Genomic DNA, 18,536 nt, shown 5'->3' with positions numbered 1-18,536 from the left:
AGATTTCCACCAGTCTAATGTCCATTGCTCGTGTTTCTTGGCCCAAGCAAGTCTCGTCTTCTTATTGGTGCCGTTTAGTAGTGGTTTCTTTGCAGCAATTTGACATGATGGCCTGATTTACAGTGTCCTCTAAACAGTTGATGTTGAGATGTTTCTGTTACTTGAACTCTGAAGAATTTATTTGGGCTTCAATTTCTGAGGCTGGTAACTCTAAGGAACTTCTCCTCTGCAGCAGATATAACTCTTGGTCTTCCTTTCCTGTGGTGGTCCTCATGAGAGCCAGTTTCATCATAGCGTTTGATGGTTTTTGCAACTGCACTTGAAGAAACTTTCAAAGTTCTTGACTGACCTTCATGTCTTAAAGTAATGATGGACTGTCGTTTCTCTTCGCTAATGTGAGATGTTCTTGCCATAATATGGACTTTAACCTCTCTTGGGTAGGGGGCAGTATTTTGACGTCCGGATGAAAAGCGTGCCCGTAGTAAACTGCCTGCTACTCAGGCCCAGAAGATATGCATATTATTAGTAGATTTGGATAGAAAACAGCCTGAAGTTTCTAAAACTGTTTGAATGATGTCTGTGAGTATAACAGAACTCATTTGGCAGGCAAAAACCTGAGAAAAAATCCAACCAGGAAGTGTGGAAATCTGAGGTTTGTAGTTTTTCAAGTGATTGCCTATCTAATATACAGTATCTGTGGGGTCATTTTGCACTTCCTAAGGCTTTCACTAGATGTCAACAGTCTTTAGAACCTTTCATGCTTCTACTGTGAATGGGGAGAGAATAGGAGCTCTTGGAATCAGATGACTGAGAAAATGACATGAGCTCAATCACGCGCACTCCCGTGAGAGTTAGGTTTGTTCCTTTTCATTTCTGAAGACAAATGAATCGTCCGGTTGGAATATTATGGAATATTTATGATAAAAACATCCTAAAGATTGATTCTATACATCGTTTGACATGTTTCTACGAACTGTAATAGAACCTTTGACTTTTTGTCTGAACTTACGCGCAAACAAAAAGGAGGTATTTGGACATAAATATGGACTTTATCGAAACAAAACAAACATTTATTGTGGAACTGGGATGCCTAGGAGTACATTCCGATGAAGATCATCAAAGGTAAGTGAATATTTATAATGCTATTTGTGACTTCTGTTGACTCCAAAATGGCGGGTATCTGTATGGCTTGTTTTGATGTCTGAGCGCTGTACTCAGATTATTGCAAAGTTTGCTTTCGCCGTAAAGCTTTTTTGAAATCTGACACAGCGGTTGCATTAAGGAGAAGTTTATCTATAATTCTGTGCACAACACTTGTATCTTTTATCAAAGTTTATGATGAGTGTTTCTGTAAATTGATGTGCTCATTCACCGGAAGTTTGAGGCAAAACATTTCTGAACATTACACGCCAATGTAACGGGATTCACGCTTAATGCGCTAACGGGATTCACGCTTAAGGGATCCATAAGACATTTTAAGAAGGAAAGAAATTCCACAAATTAACTTAACAAGGCACACCTGTTAATTTAAATGCATTTCAGGTGACTACCTCATGAAGCTGGTTGAGAGAATGCCAAGAGTGTGCAAAGCTATCATCAAGGCAAAGGGTGGCTACTTTAAATAATCTCACATATATTTTGATTTAACACTTTTTTGGTTACTACATGATTGCATATGTGTTATTTCATAGTTTTGATGTCTTCACTATTATTCTACAATGTAGAAAATAGTAAAAATATATAAAAACCCTTGAGTGAGTAGGTGTCCAAACTTTTGACTGGTACTGTATCTGCACATGTGACATAGTACACCATTTTCAGGGACCACTTTTAGCTCGTGAGCTCTAATTTCAGAACTACTGGCTAAAAAGTATAAAAAAGTACCGGAGAATCTTTAAACTTCTCCCTGAGAAGAGTAATGGACCAAACAGATCAGATTTCAATCCTTTGCCAACACATGCTCCGTCTATGGAGCCGTTTAAGATTTCAGAGATAAAGCTGTATCTACTCCTCAGCACTCTCTCCCCCCTTCATCACTCCTCAGCTCTCCCACTATCACCCACAGGCATCTAATATCAACAGGCTCTATGACTAAGATGTGATTTTCCCTGAGCGCATGCCACAGACACAGTCAATACTGACGGCACACTAGTAAGGGCATACACAGCCGTGTGGATTAAGGCATCAGAGAAAAACAATGTGACCTGCACTCAAGTAGAGTTATGGTTAATCCAAATAAGATTTCAAATGACGTTAAATATACGTCTGTGTTTCTATATGTGTTCTTGTGTTTCAAGTTTTATTACTCGTATTTACGGGATACACATGGTATACACTGTCCAATGAAATGCTTACTTGCAGGTTCCTTCAACAATGCAACAATAACAAATAAAATATAAGAATACAAACAAAGTAAATGGCTCAGTGGAATAGAATAAAACATTGTCATAAGAATAAACATTTTAGCATAAGTATAATACATGAAGGCATGTGTGTGTGTGGATGTATCCCCCAGACAATGGTTTCCCTGTGCAGTAGGGCTGTCCCTGACAACAAAAACAAAAAATCTTGGTCGACCGAGAGTCTGTTCTTCCTTTCAAATTTTAAAATGTGTATATGGAAAAATACACACCATATATGTTTGAATAAAATCAACTATACTGAACAAAAATATAAAAACCCAACGATTTCAAAGATTTTACTGAGTTAGTTCATAAGGAAATCAGTCAATTGAAATAAATGAATTAGGCCCAAATCAATAGGCAAGGTTTTAGCCATGGGTGGGCCTTGGAGGGCATAGGCTCACCCACTTGGCAGCCAGGCCCACCCACTGGAGGTAGGCCCTGCCAATCAGAATTTGTTTTTCTCCCAGGGCTTTATTACAGATAGAAATATTCCTCAGCACCCCCCACACAGATGATCCCCGCAGGTGAAGAAGCAGGATGTGGAGGTCCTGAGCTGTTGTGGTTACACATGGTCTGCAGTTGTGAGCATGCTTGAACATCCTGCTAAATTCTGTAAAAGGACATTGGAGGCAGCTTACGGTAGAGCAATTAACATTCAATTCTCTGGCAACAGCGCTGGTGGACATTCCTGCAGTCAGCATGCCAATTGTACGATTCCTCAAAACACGAGACATCTGTGGCATTGCGTTTTGTGACAAAACTGCACATTTTAGAGTGGCCTTTTATTGCCCCCCAGCTCAAGGTGCACCTGTGTAATGATCATGCTATTTAACCTCACTAGGGTAGGGGGCAGCATTCAGAATTTTTGATGAAAAGTGTGCTCAAAGTAAACTTCCTGCTACTCAGGCCCAGAAGCTAGGATATGCATATAATAGATTTGGATAGAAAACACTAAAGTTTCTATAACCGTTAAAATAATGTCTGTGAGTATAACAGAACTGAAATGGCAGGCAAAACCCCGAGGACAAACCATAAAAAAACACTTTTATAATAGGGTGAAATCATCCCCGATTGCAGTTCCTAGGGCTTCCACTAGATGTCAACAGTCTTTAGAAAGAGTTTCAGGCTGTTTTTCATCCAGACGTCAAAATACCGCCCCCTATCCCAAAGAAGATAAGGACAACAAAGTCAAGGTATTGGAGTGGCCATCACAAAGCCCTGACCTCAATCCTATAGAAAATGTGTGGGCAGAACTGAAAAAGTGTGAGCGAGCAAGGAGGCCTACAAAACCTGACTCAGTTACACCAGCTCTGTCAGGAGGAATGGGCCAAAATTCACCCAACTTATTGTGGGAAGCTTGTGGAAGGCTACTCGAAACGTTTGACCTAAGTTAAACAATTCAAAGGCAATGCTACCAAATACTAATTGAGCATATGTAAACTTCTGACCCACTGGGAATATGATGAAAGAAAAATCTGAAATAAGTCAGTCACTCTCTCCACTATTATTCTGACATTACACATTCTTAAAATAAAGTGGTGATCCTAACTGACCTAAGACAGGGAATCTTTACTAGGATTAAAGAGTTTAAATGTATTTGGCTAAGGTGTATGTAAACTTCCGACTTCAACTGTGTATGTATGTATGTATGTATGTATGTATGTATGTATGTATGTATGTATGTATGTATGTATGTATGTATGTATGTATGTATGTATGTATGTATGTATGTATGTATGGTGACACACACACAAAAGTGTTAAACAGATGAAAATATATTTTATATGCGAGACTCAAAGTAACCACCCTTAAATTCTAACAAAAATTACTGACAGTGTCACCAGGAAACACCCCCACAACATCACACCACCTCCTCCATAATTCTCGGTGGGAACCACACATGCAGAGATCATCCGTTCACCTACTCCGCATCTCACAAAGACACGGCGGTTGGAACCAAAAATCTCAAACTTTGGACTCCACTGGTCTAATGTCCATTGCTCATGTTTCTTGGCCCAAGCAAGTCTCTTCTCAACCCAATTGGGATGGTTTGGGATGAGCTGGACCGCAGAGTGAAGGAAAAGCAGCCAACAAGTGCTCAGCATATGTGGGAACTCCTTCAAGACGGTTAGAAAAGCCTTCAGGTGAAGCTGGTTGAAAGAATGCCAAGTGTGTACAAAGCTGCCATCAAGGCAAAGGGTGGCTACTTTGAAGAATCTCAAATACATTTTGATTTGTTTAACACTTTTTTGGGGGTTTCATGATTCCATGTGTTATTTCATAGTTTGGATGTCTTCACTATTATTCTACTATGCAGAAAATAGTAAAAATAAAATAAGAGCCCTTGTACAAGTAGGTGTGTCTAAACTTTTGACTGTTAACAGTCCATTACTTTAAGACATGAAACAAACTCCAAGCAGGCAGTCATGTGCCTTTTACTGTAGAATGGCTTCCATCTGACCACTCTACCATAAAGGCCTGATTAGTGGAGTGCTGCAGATATAGTTGTCCTTCTGGAAGGTTCTCCCATCTCCACAGATTAACTCTAGAGCTCTGTCAAAGTGACCATCGGGTTCTTGGTCACCTCCCTGACCAAGGCCCTTCTCCCCCGATTGCTCAGTTTGGCTGGGCGGACAGATTTAGGAAGAGCCTTGGTGGTTCCAAACTTCATCATTCTTGAATGATGGAGGCCACTGTGTTCTTGGAGACATTTAATGCTGCAGACATTTTTTGGTACCCTTCCCCAGATCTGTGACGCAACACAATCCTGTCTCGGAGCTCTATGGACAATTCCTTCGACCTCATGGCTTGATTTTCGCTCTGACATGCACTGTCAACTGTGGAACCTTATATAGACAGGTGTGTACCTTTCCAAATCATCTCCAATCAATTGAATTTACCACAGGTGGACTCCAATCAAGTTGTAGAAACATCAAGGATTATCAATGGAAACAGGATGCACCGGAGCTCAATTTCAAGTCTCATAGTAAAGGATCTGAATACTTATGTAAATAAGGTATCTGCAAACATTTCTAAAAACCTGTTTTCACTTTGTCATTATGGGGTATTGTGTGTAGATTGAGGAGGAAAAACATGTATTTAATCCATTTAAGAATAAAGCTGTAACGTAACAAAATGTGGAAAAAGTCAAGAGGCCTGAATACTTTCCGAATGCACTGTATATGGATGATGTATAAAGCCAGGCACATTTAACAGCTAGGCTATTGATTATAGACCTAATTATGTTGGTTTCCTCTTTCCTACATTTTCTGAAGACAATTAAGGCAAGGGCCATTTTCTCACTCCGCTGCTGCCTCTGCTGCATTGTTCTCAAGACCAATATGCTGGTTAACTTTAATATTATGCACATATGAACATAGGAAAACAATTCAAAGGGGCACTGAAGATGATGTTTCAGAACCTCGGACAGCTACCGCTATCGAACGCAGGAGAAAGCACAATTGTTATAAAATAATATATTTATTTGTGTTGTACAATTATTTTTACATAACCTGTCTTATACCCAATGTCCACCAGATGCATACATTGTTTTTGCCGGACGCCTAGCCCATATTTTCCGTACAATAAAGCAAGGCACGAGTTGAAAAAATTGAACGCATGCGGTATGCGTGCTGCTCCATTGAAAATGAATGACTTCCACCGGAGCGCCATGAGTTTGATGCATCTAGTGGACATGAGGCCTTAGAGTGATGGACCGTGCCATCCTAGGGGGCTCCGCAATGGATTAGTCCACTGAGACTGGCGCATATCAGACAGGTGTCTTGCGCACTAACTGCTCAACTAAAGAAATTTAGGTCGACCAACAGCCTATCGACCAATCCTCTAAATGGAGTCAGCCCTACTGTGCAGCCAGTCACCTCTTGGTTCCCACTCTGTGATTGGGGGCGATGTCGATGGTGTCGGTGGCGGAATCGTGGCGGACAGCCAATCCCAGGTCAGCAATGCAGCAGGTACCATTCTTCTTCACCAGGATGTTCTTAGACTTCAGGTCGCGGTGGGCGATGGCTGGTTTACCTGGGGGGAGGGGGAGATGGTAATGAGTAAAAAGAGAGGGAGGGAGAGAGAGAGAAAAAGAGCTATACAGAGAAAGGAAAAGCTGAGTGCAGAGTAAAACCACCACATTTCATAACTCTACAAGTACGTTATGTACGTTATGTGGATACATGTTACACATTTGATTGGTCCTCCTCACCTTGCGTGCCGACAATCTCCATGTGCAGGTGAGCCAGGCCACTGGAGGTGGACAAGGACAGCTTGATCATGCCCTCCACTGTCACCGTGTACCTGTTCAAGTAGTCAAACAGGGAGCCGTGCTCATGGTAATCTGATACCAGCCACAGCTGGGTCCACGTGCCATTATCTTCAAGGAGAGCAAGGACAGCGAGAGGGGCAGAGTGAGGAGTGTGTGAAAGAGAGTGAGCTACCGTATCCTATTCCACAGGGAAACACTTTACATAATGATTGCATTTACAACAGATTATCCCATCAGTGAAAGGCTGCCTGCTAGCATCCTGACAATACTGCCTGGGTCCCAGCCAAATACACAGTTCTCACTGCTTGTCAGCTGATTTAGGCATGTGTGGCTTCTAAGTACACTGACAAAAAATGAAGAGCATTATAGAAGTCATAGAAAATAGAACCAGTACTGGGTCATGCTCAGTAGGGCACACTGTAGAAAAATATTTTACAACAGAAAATAAAAACCTGGCCACTTATTGGACAAGTTCAGAAAGTACCTTCCTGTTTCTAAATGTTTTCTCCCTAATGAACACAACCATGGCCCAATGTGCCCTCTGACCTTTGTTGTCAGCGGCGATGAAGCCCAGGATGTTCTCATGGCGCAGCATGACCGTCTGGTAAATCTCAGCCTCGCGGAACCACGAGCGCTCCTCCCGAGATGAGAAGATCTTAACGGCCACCTCCTCTCCTCGCCAGCGGCCCCGCCACACCTCCCCGAACCTCCCCTTCCCAATGCTCTCCTGCAGGATAATGGTCCTTGCTATGGTCCTCTGCACCAGCAGGGGCAGGCCTACAGAAGTGGATGGAGAGAGAGCACAGTTATCATGAGGCAAGGGTTTTAGGATAAGTTTGAAAGCAGTTCAGGCAGACCTTGAGTAAAAAACAAGCCATTAGATCCAAAATGTGTCTTTCTGTTGATAAATCCAATGTGTGCTCAAGGCCAAATTTTAAGAACATTGAGGGAGACAGATGTACTGTCGTGGCCAAAAGTTGAGAGAATGACACAAATATTAATTTTCACAAAGTCTGCTGCCTCAGTTTGTATGATGTCAATTTGCATATACTCCAGAATGTTATGAAGAGTGATCAGACTAATTGCAAAGTCCATCTTTGCCATGCAAATGAACTGAATCCCCCAAAAACATTTCCACTGCATTTCAGCCCTGCCAAAAAAGGACCAGCTGACATCATGTCAGTGATTCTCTCTTTAACACAGGTGTGAGTGTTGACGAGGACAAGGCTGGAGATCACTGTCATGCTGATTGAGTTCGAATAACAGACTGGAAGCCTCAAAAGGAGGGTGGCGCTTGGAATCATTGTTCTTTTTCTGTCAATCATGGTTATCTGCAAAGGAAACACGTGCCGTCATCATTGCTTTGCACAAAAAGGGCTTCACAGGCAAGGATATTGCTACCAGTAAGATTGCACCTAAATCAACCATTTATCGGATCATCAAGAACTTAAAGGAGAGCGGTTGAATTGATGTGAAGAAGGCTTCAGGGCGCCCAAGAAAGTCCAGCAAGCGCCAGGACCGTCTCCTAAAGTTGATTCAGCTGCGGGATCGGGGCACCACCAGTACAGAGCTTGCTCAGGAATGGTAGCAGGCAGGTGTGAGTGCATCTGCACACACAGTGAGACAAAGACTTGGAGGATGGCCTGGTGTCTAAAAGGGCAGCAAAGAAGCCACTTCTCTCCAGGAAAAACATCAGGGACAGACTGATATTCTGTAAAAAGTACAGGGATTGAACTGCTGAGGACTGGGGTAAAGTCATTTTCTCTGATGAATCCCCTTTTCGATTGTTTGGGGCATCCGGAAAAAAAGCTTGTCCGGAGAAGACAAGGTGAGCGCTACCATCAGTCCTGTGTCATGCCAACAGTAAAGCATCCTGAGACCAATAATGTGTGGGGATGCTTCTCAGCCAAGGGAGTGGGCTCACTCACAATTTTGCCTAAGAACACAGCCATGAATAAAGAATGATACCAACACATCCTCTGAGAGCAACTTCTCCCAAACATCCAGGAACAGTTTGGTGACGAACAATGCCTTTTCCAGCATGATGGAGCACCTTGCCATGTGGCTCGGGGAACAAAACATCGATATTTTGGGTCCATGGCCAGGAAACTCCCCAGACCTTAATCCCATTGAGAACTTGTGGTCAATCCTCAAGAGGCGGTTGGACAAACAAAAACCCACAAATTCTGACAAACTCCAAGCATTGATTATGCAAGAATGGGCTGCCATCAGTCAGGATGTGGCCCAGAAGTTAATTGACAGCATGCCAGGGCGGATTGCAGAGGTCTTGAAAAAGAAGGGTCAACAATGCGAATATTGACTGTGCATCAACTTCATGTAATTGTCAATAAAAGCCTTTGACACTTATGAAATGCTTGTAATTATACTTCAGTATTCCATAGTATGATCTGACAAAAATATCTAAAGACACTGAAGCAGCAAACTTTGTGGAAATTAATATTTGTGTCATTCTCAAAACTTTTGGCCACGACTGTGCAGTAAGAAAACATCAACAGTCAGATCTGCAGCTATTCTGTTTCAAAGACGTAGAACAAACAGTATCTGAGAATAGAACAAATTAACACTGTCTGAAGAGTGACGGTCTTCAATGTTCTCTCATTCTCTAATTTGGAGGTCCTCTGTCTGTCTTGTTTCATCTGGTATATGTGTACATAAAACAATCTAGAGCGTGCTTCTGCCCACATTCCGGCTGGTCTGCATTCTTTCAATTCTCTTAAACCTGGGCATTAAAACTCAATGAGCGGAGAGAATAGCCAGCAAGTTCGTGCCAGTTCGAAGGGCAGAGAAAAACAAATACTGTCCCAACTTCGCTTCAACAGAGGGTTCATTTTTGAAGCAAACTTCCATTGCCCTAACAAGAGTTACTAAATAACTTTTAATCTCCAGTTCTATGGACAGTTAACGTAAAAGCCCTGTGGCCACACATGAGATGTTGACACATCAAAAGGGTTGGCTGTAAGAGTGTGTGATGAGGCTATGATGATAGTTTTGACCTATGTGATTGGAAACATGAATTAGATGATATTTCTCTGATTGAATGATGGTCCTCGTCTGGTAGCAGTATGTCACAGCCTAGCCGGCTGCTAAGCTGATGTATTAATGAACACACGTCTCCTTTTCATTCACTGAATCAGTCATAGCGAAGATCATTTCCAGCAGCATATTGGCTCTCATCTCGCAAACCACTCTATTGGAATTTAACAATTGAAGAGTATTGAACAACTTCTTCAATACAACCCACTGAGTATATGAGAAACTAAGAGCTCGCAAGGTCAGTATTGCAGCTCTATGGAAAGAACTTCTAAGCCTTTTCAGAACAACTTACATAAGCGGTCAGTTAATGACATTGGAAAGTGCTTACAGACAGACTTGTCCATTGGGCTGATATAACTATGACAGAAATCCTCAAAGTATCCCCCCACCTCTACATGGAATACTATAATCAATCCTAAGGGAGATTATAACACTCCAAGGTGTGAAACCTGTATTGGTAAAGAGATGAGACGCCATTATGTTAGCTTCAGGAACATCTTGATGAAGATAAAACTGGACATATTGTACAGAGCATTATGGGTACTGTAATAGATCATGCTACACCTCTAAGCTCAGCAATCTGTTGAAAATGTATCTCCCAAAGAGTGTGATAATGTACAGTACATCAAACTACAAAACCCACCTGATCCGGAGCCTGAGGTGGTCATGTCATAGATGAGGTCTTTGAGGGTGTGGCCGTCGGCCAGGAAGGGGTGGTCCATGGTAGGGTCTTCCTCGTTGGGCACGCGGCGGTGGACAACAGAGCGGCTGTGGCACACGTAGAGCACCAGCAGCAGCACAAAGCACAGCACACACACTGGCCCTGCGATGACAGCCGCCAGGGCTACTGGGCTCAGGGGAGGCGTACGGGCTGTGGGGACTAAGAAGGGGTGGGGGGTGGGGGTGGGGGGGGTGGGGGGTGATCCAGTCGCTGATTACTTTTTTGTACACCCCTCATTTTGAACACCCCTCATTTTGATGTCCCCACAAACGACTTCAACGATAGGCCGTCTCAGTCTGAAGTATGTAGCAAACAGAGCAGGGGGAAAATTATGTTTGAGTCATCAGGCAACCGGCTATCACCAATCGCAGGAAATCAGTCAGTCATACTCATTTCTGGCTGTTTAGTCTGTCCATAAGAGACAGTTTCCATCAAAAGAACTTCCTTACATAATACACACAGCTTTTTTGGGAGTGATAACAAAGCAGGAACTGATAGGATTCCTTTGAAAACATTGCAACAGCCTTGTTGAAACAACAAAAGCATTTCCCAATACTGGCTAGACTTTCTCATGTTGACTTGCTGAGAGTCAGAAAAGTGTAATCTGCACACAGCGCTGAGACGTGAGAGTGATCAAATATTAAAATGGTACTTTAAGTCAGGCGCTTTCTTTTCTCAGAATAAGGGCCGTCGTGGGACTTCATTACGAAGAACCAAAACATGCTTCTGGAGCTTTTAAACCGTTCAACTGCCTGGCCACTGCCTGTCAAATCTTTCCAATATTCACAGCTGCACACATACAGAGGAAGGCTTACTAATGGCTCTGCTACTGCTGTGACACAGCTGAATGACAGTACTGTATGGTGAGACAGAGGACATCTGCTGACTATCATACTGAAAAGGACAGCATGGAGGCAGTTTCAGACCCATGACCAAGAATGGCAGCACCGAGGTACTACTTTCTGACCACAAAAGCTAAACCTGACATCGTGTCCAGGCAGGGACATTGCCTCAGACATAAACAATATTCAGTGACATATAGGGCCAGTTTTCTTATCAAAGATTAACCCTCTAGAGTCTAAGCTGGTGGCTAATTTGATGAAACATTTGGCATTACTGCTATTAGCCCAAAGAAATGCAATGAAAAACAGATTCACTACATGGAACAACAGATAGTCAAATAGGAAGTTTGTTCTGAAGTGTCTGTCCTATATCTGAGCGATATAAGAAAGATAGGGGAACACGGACATGAATTTAAACCCTTATTTTAGGTACTAAACTATCTCCATATATACTTCCATTCATTTTTTAAACTAGTACTGGGAACCTTCAGACAAATTTTGTGAGCCAACCAACCGGCAAGCACATGTTTGTGAGAGTCATCTTGCCAGAGAGCTCATAATAGTTTTTAGGCCAAACCGTTCGGATGTAACAGTAGTTTTCATGAGAAGACCAATTTTTGTTTTCGTTGCCTCAAACAGAAAGTAAACTGTTTTTACATCCATTGAGAATGAAAATAGTTCAACATAGCCCATTTGAAAAATCTTTCCTGCTCTCTCCCTTTCAATTACCACTTAGAGTGAAAGTGGGAAAAAATGTCATGCTCCGATTCGGTGGAAACATTAAATAGGCATACCTGATTACTTATTATCCCTTATGCAACTAGCCCACAGTTGTCTTTCCGGAGCTCACTGACCCAGGAAATTGAGGGCCCAGAATATTTTGTTAAATGTTGCAAGTTTGCTAGCACCAGCTTCAAGCCAGACAAAGTTATTAGTTAATACGTTTCAAGTTCCTTGCACACAGGCCATGCGTAGCCAATGTGATTTATAGGATATTTTCTACCTACAGGCTGCAATGTTTTTATTCGAGTGGCTTTATGTATGCTATTGTTACATATATTGGCAATGGAAGTTACTTTTAGATTTGTATAAGTTTCATTTGATAGAATTTGGATGAACCACATGACATTGATTTTGAGATTAGAACACTACTATTAATTAAATGAAACTGTTCCACCAAAATGTGCACATGAAAATCCTAACTGGCACACAGATCAGTAGAAATGATATTGTAGGAGAAGGGTTCAGACTAAAAAGCATGTTCAATGGAAATCGAATTTGCCTCTGTGTCCAGCAAGGTTTCTGTTGTGCGGCCTGACAACGTGAACGGCAGAATTTTTACCCATATGCATTAGTAAGTGTGTAACTCATTACCCACTGTGCTCAGAATGACAGAAATAACATTTAGATTATGGTAACTCATCTTAACAGAACATGCAACTTCTGTAATGAAGCAGTCAATAAAATGTCATTTTCAAACATTTGCCAAAATGCAATTCGCAGGAAAACATCATTCTAAAACAGCGCACCTGATACCAGTGCTTCCATGTGACCGAGATGATAGGCGATGCGTGAGTCAAGTTTGGGGAAGCACATTTTCACTATAAAAATGTAACTTTATTATAAAGTATTCCATGCATCATCGCATTTGCAGATTTACGTAGGATAGCCTACTATTCCTTATGTAACGAGTAAATTGGATAGTCATAATTTAGGATAGTCATAGCTATGGGTTCACATTTCACAAAGCAAGCGCCAAACTGAAAGAGCAGCAGAATGGCGGAAAGATTCAATTGTACGAATGCAGAGCGCAGGTGACATTTGTGCAGGTGATATACTGGTATTCTACTGTAGAATAGCGAGTGGAGGATCTTCAAACATGCTTTACAAATAATTGTGTCACCATCAGTTCTCTGCATCACTGTTTAGAGTGGGTCACACAATACCAAATCAATTCGGGTAATTCTACTAACAGACTCAGATTTTTCACTTTAAAACGTCAAAACCACAAATTGGTCTCAGAGAATTTCATATTATTCTGTACATGTGACATGTTACATTTGGTAAGGTTACATATAATGTGAACGTCAAGCAACCCAAAGAATGAGAGTTCAAATCACATCATGAACAAGTTTAGCATTTTAGCAACTTTTCAATTACTTAGCATTGTTGGAGTCGGGATAAGCTTTGAACATTGAGATATTAAATAAATGATAGATCAGAAGCATAGAATGTGTTGGGTGGATGGGACATCACAGGATTGCTATGGGGGAACGGATGAACATCTGTGTATTAGGTGAAGGAGGGTTTGAGGTCAGAAGGTAAGGTTAGATCCCCTGAATGGAGTAATAAGGGTTTAATACGCTATTACCCTCTTTCTGTGGAACCATAAGCTGTAAGGATTGGAGAGAAGGAGGAGTGTCTAAAGTGGGGTATACAGTTGAAGTCGGAGGTTTACATACACTTAGGTTGGAGTCATTAAAACTTGTTTTTCAACCACTCCACAAATTTCTTGTTAACAAACTATAGTTTTGGCAAGTCGGTTAGGATATCTACTTTGTGCATGACACAAGTAATTTTTCCAACAATTGTTTACAGATGATTTAATTTATAATTCACTGTATCACAATTACAGCGGGTCAGAAGTTTACATACACTAAGTTGACTGTGCCTTTAAACGGCTTGGAAAATTCCAGAAAACGATGTTATGGCTTTAGAAGCTTCTGATAGGCTAATTGACATCCTTTGATTGGAGGTGAACTTGTGGATGTATTTCAAGGCCTACCTTCAAACCCAGTTCCTCTTTGCTTGACATCATGGGAAAATAAAAAGAAATCAGCCGAGACCTCAGAAAATAAATTGTAGACCTCCACATGGCTGGTTCATCCTTGAGAGCAATTTCCAAACGCCTGAAGGTACCTCGTTCATCTGTACAAACAATAGTACGCAAGTATAAACACCATGGGACCACGCAGCAGTCATGCCGCTCAGGAAGAAGTCCTAGAGATGAAGGTACTTTTGTGCAAGAAGTGCAAATCGATCCCAGAACAACAGCAAAGGACCTTGTTTCCTCCAGCATCTTCACAGGTACAAAAGTATCTATATCCACAGTAAAAACAAGTCTTATATCGACATAACCTGAAAGGCCGCTCAGCAAGGAAGAAGCCACTGCTCCAAAACCGCCAGAAAAAAGCCAGACTACGGTTTGCAACTGCACATGGGGACAAAGATCGTACTTTTTGGAGAAATGTCCTCTGTTCTGATTAAACAAAAATAGAACTGTTTGGCCATAATGACCATCGTTATGTTTGGATGAAAAGGGGGGAGGCTTGCAAGCCGAAGAACACCATCCCAACCGTGAAGCACGGGGGTGGCAGCATCATGTTGTGGGGGTGCTTTGCTGCAGGAGGGATTGGTGCACTTCACAAAATAGATGGCATTATGATGAGGGAGAATTATGTCGATATATTGAAGCAACATCTCAAGACATCAGTCAGGAAGTTAAAGCTTCCCAATGGACAATGACCCCAAGCATACTTCCAAAGTTGTGGTAAAATGGCTTAAGGACAACAAAGTCAAGGTATTGGAGTGGCCATCACAAAGCCCTGACCTCAATCCTATAGAAAATGTGTGGGCAGAACTGAAAAAGCGTGTGAGAGCAAGGAGGCCTACAAACCTGACTCAGTTACACCAGCTTTGTCAGGAGGAATGGGCCAAAATTCACCCAACTTATTGTGGGAAGCTTGTGGAAGGCTACCCGACCCAAGTTAAACAATTTAAAGACAATGCTACCAAATACCAATTGAGTGTATGTAAACTTCTGACCCACTGGGAATGTGATGAAAGAAATAAAAGCTGAAATAAATCATCCTCTCTACTATTATTCTGACATTTGACATTCTTAAAATAAAGTGGTGATCCTAACTGACCTAAGACAGGGGATGTTTACTAGGATTACATGTCAGGAATTGTGAAAAACGGAGTTTAAATGTAAATGTATGTACATTTCCGACTTCAACTGTATATACTTATGGTCAGAAATTGTTTTTTTTGTCTGAATACGGCTGTGTTGACCCTTTGGGAAGAATTAAACTTGGTTAAACTTCTCTAGTGTCCGCGAGTTATTTACTCTGAAAAATAAGAACCTAACAGCATGTAAGATAACCCTTCTAGCTAACCCCTAGCCTAGCTAATGTTAGCTAGCTAGAATTCGTAACATTTTGTACGTTTTTCTAAGTCGTGAAATATTGTATGTTTTGCAAATTCGTAACATATAAAACATTAAAATGTTTTGCAAATTATTAACATACTGTATAATAGAAATTGTAATTCATAACATATATGAAATGGGTGATGGACATCCAAAAATTAATACATACCACACGAAACATAATATTTCATACTAAAATGGAGGGTCCCGAATTTATGTACTGAATAATACGAAATGCTCTGAGACCAAGTTGAAAACCAATTACTGCAAAGTTAAACAAACCAATCTAATAAAAACATTGAGGACAAATTATTTTCTATCTGAAAATGATCCAGTTTCACTCGTTTCTGGGCAAAGTAAAACAGTTCTTTCCTCCTCCTCCATGACAAGATGTCATGTCCATGTTGGGTCATTCATTTTACGCACAAGACTACATTCAACAATTTCCACTGAACACAAAAAAAAATAGATTTACTCGACGAACAGTGCAGATGCAAAGTTTGGTAACAGAATGACGGTTTGTGCGGTCATTTTGTTACCAAACTTTGCATCTGCACTGTTCTTCAAGTAAATGTGTTTTGTAAAAATGTATGTGGAAACTGTCAAAAGTTGTCCTTGTGCATAGAATTGTATGGTTTAACTTTGCAGTCAGTGGTTTTTGTTCGACATGTATTCTAAAGTGAAAAATCGGAGTCTCCATGTCATTGTTACCGTGTTGTTGCCCATTCATAATCCCTACTCCAAAGCATTTTTGTATATCTGAAATGATTGGGAAAGTATAAGCAATATGGTAATATGATGAGCGGTATGGTAATATGTTTGGCAACATTTTCACCATACCACTTCCTTCCATTTACTCCCTTCAGATCTACTGTACACAGTTGCACTGCAATTGCCTATGAACTAGTGGTGGATTTGGGACTGGGCATGCGAGTGTGTGAGAGATGAGACTCAAGCCATATCAGACACTTACATGTCAACGAGTAGTCGCCCGGATTGGGGTCTTTGTTACACATGTCTGTGTTGCAGCAGACAGGGACCACCCCAGTGTTCTCTGTTTTCGATGGGGCACAGACAAATGGCCTGTCCTTAGGGATGAGGTCTGCCTCAGGTAAACACATGCTCCCCTGTGCCACCATCTTACTGCCTGACTTCACGAAGGACACAAAGCACAGGCCGTCCGTGTAGCAGGTGCTGTTACTACACCACTGGCAGTGGCACTGCAATGCTAAAGCAGGAAAGAGAGAAAGGTTGTTAGTGATTACACATAACACAGAAAAAGAAGGGACATGGGTCTTTCTATAAACTAAGGTATCCGTGAGAATTTCTTGTAGTGGACAACTGTTTGGAGCTGATACAAAGTAATTAATGACCATTTGCCTTTTTTTGAGTCAAAATATTAAGCTGTAAAAGGGGGGGAACATCGATACTTTCAATATAATTCATGAGTTGAATCAAAACCTGTTTAAACAAGGGGTGTTAACATTTAAATGTTAAAAACGAAGTTGGGATCTTTAACGTTAAGAAGAAAAAAAAAAATAATCGCTAACCAAAAAGAACAATGTTACCCATTTAATTACAATCACATTGCAGTGATCACAAAACATTATTTTCTGTGTCATAGCGAATAGGTGAAGTTGCAAGGCATGCAAGACATTGCAAGATGAAGATTACCAAAAAACATACAGTGCATTCGGAAAGTACTCAGACACTCAGCACATTTTATTACGTTACAGCCTTATTCTAAAATGGATTTAAAAAAATATAACATCTACACACAATACCCCATAATGAAAAAGCAAAAAACAAGTTTAGAAATGTTAGCAAATTTATTTAAAAAAAACAAATACCTTATTTACATAAGTATTCAGACCCTTTGCTATGAGACTTGAAATTGAGCTCAGGTGCATCCTGTTTCCATTGATCATCCTTGCAATGTTTCTACAACTTGGAGTCCGCTTGCGGTAAATTCAATTGATTGGACATGATTTGGAAAGGCACACAACTGTCTATATAAAGGTCCCACAGTTGACAGTGCATGTCAGAGCAACACCAAGGATTGTGTTGAAGCACAGATCTGGTTAAGGGTACCAAAACATTTCTGCAGCATTGAAGGTCCACAAGAACAAAGAGGCCTCTATGATTCTTGAATGGAAGAAGTTTGGAAACACCAAGACTCTTCCAAGAGCTGGCTGCCCGGCCAAGCTGAGCAATCGGGGGAGAAGGGCCTTGGTCAAGGAGGTGACCAAGAATCCGATGCCCCCTCTTGACAGAGCTCCTCTGTGGAGGAGATGGGAAAACCTTACAGAAGGACAACCATGCTGCAGCACTTCACCAAAACAGGCCTTGATGATAGAGTGGGCAGACGGAAGCCACTCCTCAGTAAAAGGCACATGATAGCGCACTTGGAGTTTGCCAAAAGGCACCTAAAAGGACTCTCAGACCATGATAAACAATATTCTCTGGTCTGATGAAACCAAGATTGAACTCTTTGGCCTGAATGCCAAGCGTCACGTCTGGAGGAAACCAGGCACTGCTCACCAGGCCAACACCATCACTACGGTAAAGCATGGGGGTGGCAGCATCATGCTGTGAGGATGTTTTTAAGCGGAAGGGACTGGGAGACTAGTCAGGATCGAGAGAAAGATGAATGGAGCAAAGTACAGAGAGCTCCTTGATGAAAACCTGCTCCAGAGCCCTCAGGACCTCAGACTGGGATGAAGGTTTACCTTCCAACAGGACAAAACCCTAAGCACACAGCCAAGACAACGCAGTGGCTTCGGGACAAGTCTCTGAATGTTCAAGTGGCCCGGCCAGAGCCCGGACTTTAACCCCATCGAACATCTCCAGAGAGACCTGAAAATTGCTGTGCTGCTCCCCATCCAACCTGACAGAGCTTGAGAGGATCTGCAGAGAAGAATGAGATATACAGGTGTGGGAAAAATTTATTTGATCCCCTGCTGATTTTGTACATTTGCCCACTTACAAAGAAATTATCAGTCTATAATTTTAATAGTAGGTTTATTTGAAC

The 18,536-nt window shown here is 41.6% G+C and overlaps 1 protein-coding gene across 2 annotated transcripts in view; it reads right to left on the bottom strand.

Moving 5' to 3' along the window:
* LOC115169694 (TGF-beta receptor type-1) overlaps positions 1 to 18,536 on the bottom strand; it is an 88,934-nt gene that overhangs the window by 20,802 nt on the left and 49,596 nt on the right. For both annotated transcript variants that reach the window (XM_029725587.1, XM_029725586.1), the window contains exons 2-6: positions 16,479 to 16,733; positions 10,376 to 10,612; positions 7,225 to 7,455; positions 6,619 to 6,786; positions 6,284 to 6,440 (exon numbers count right to left, since the gene is read on the bottom strand). In XM_029725587.1, the coding sequence (XP_029581447.1) occupies positions 6,284 to 6,440; positions 6,619 to 6,786; positions 7,225 to 7,455; positions 10,376 to 10,612; positions 16,479 to 16,733 (1,048 nt within the window). The remainder of the gene's footprint in view (positions 1 to 6,283; positions 6,441 to 6,618; positions 6,787 to 7,224; positions 7,456 to 10,375; positions 10,613 to 16,478; positions 16,734 to 18,536) is intronic.

This window comes from Salmo trutta, chromosome 31, assembly GCF_901001165.1.
Source record: "Salmo trutta chromosome 31, fSalTru1.1, whole genome shotgun sequence".
Taxonomy (NCBI): Eukaryota; Metazoa; Chordata; class Actinopteri; order Salmoniformes; family Salmonidae; genus Salmo; species Salmo trutta.
The sequence above is the reverse complement of the archived record's forward strand: the minus strand, read 5'-3'. Positions and strand labels throughout refer to the sequence as shown.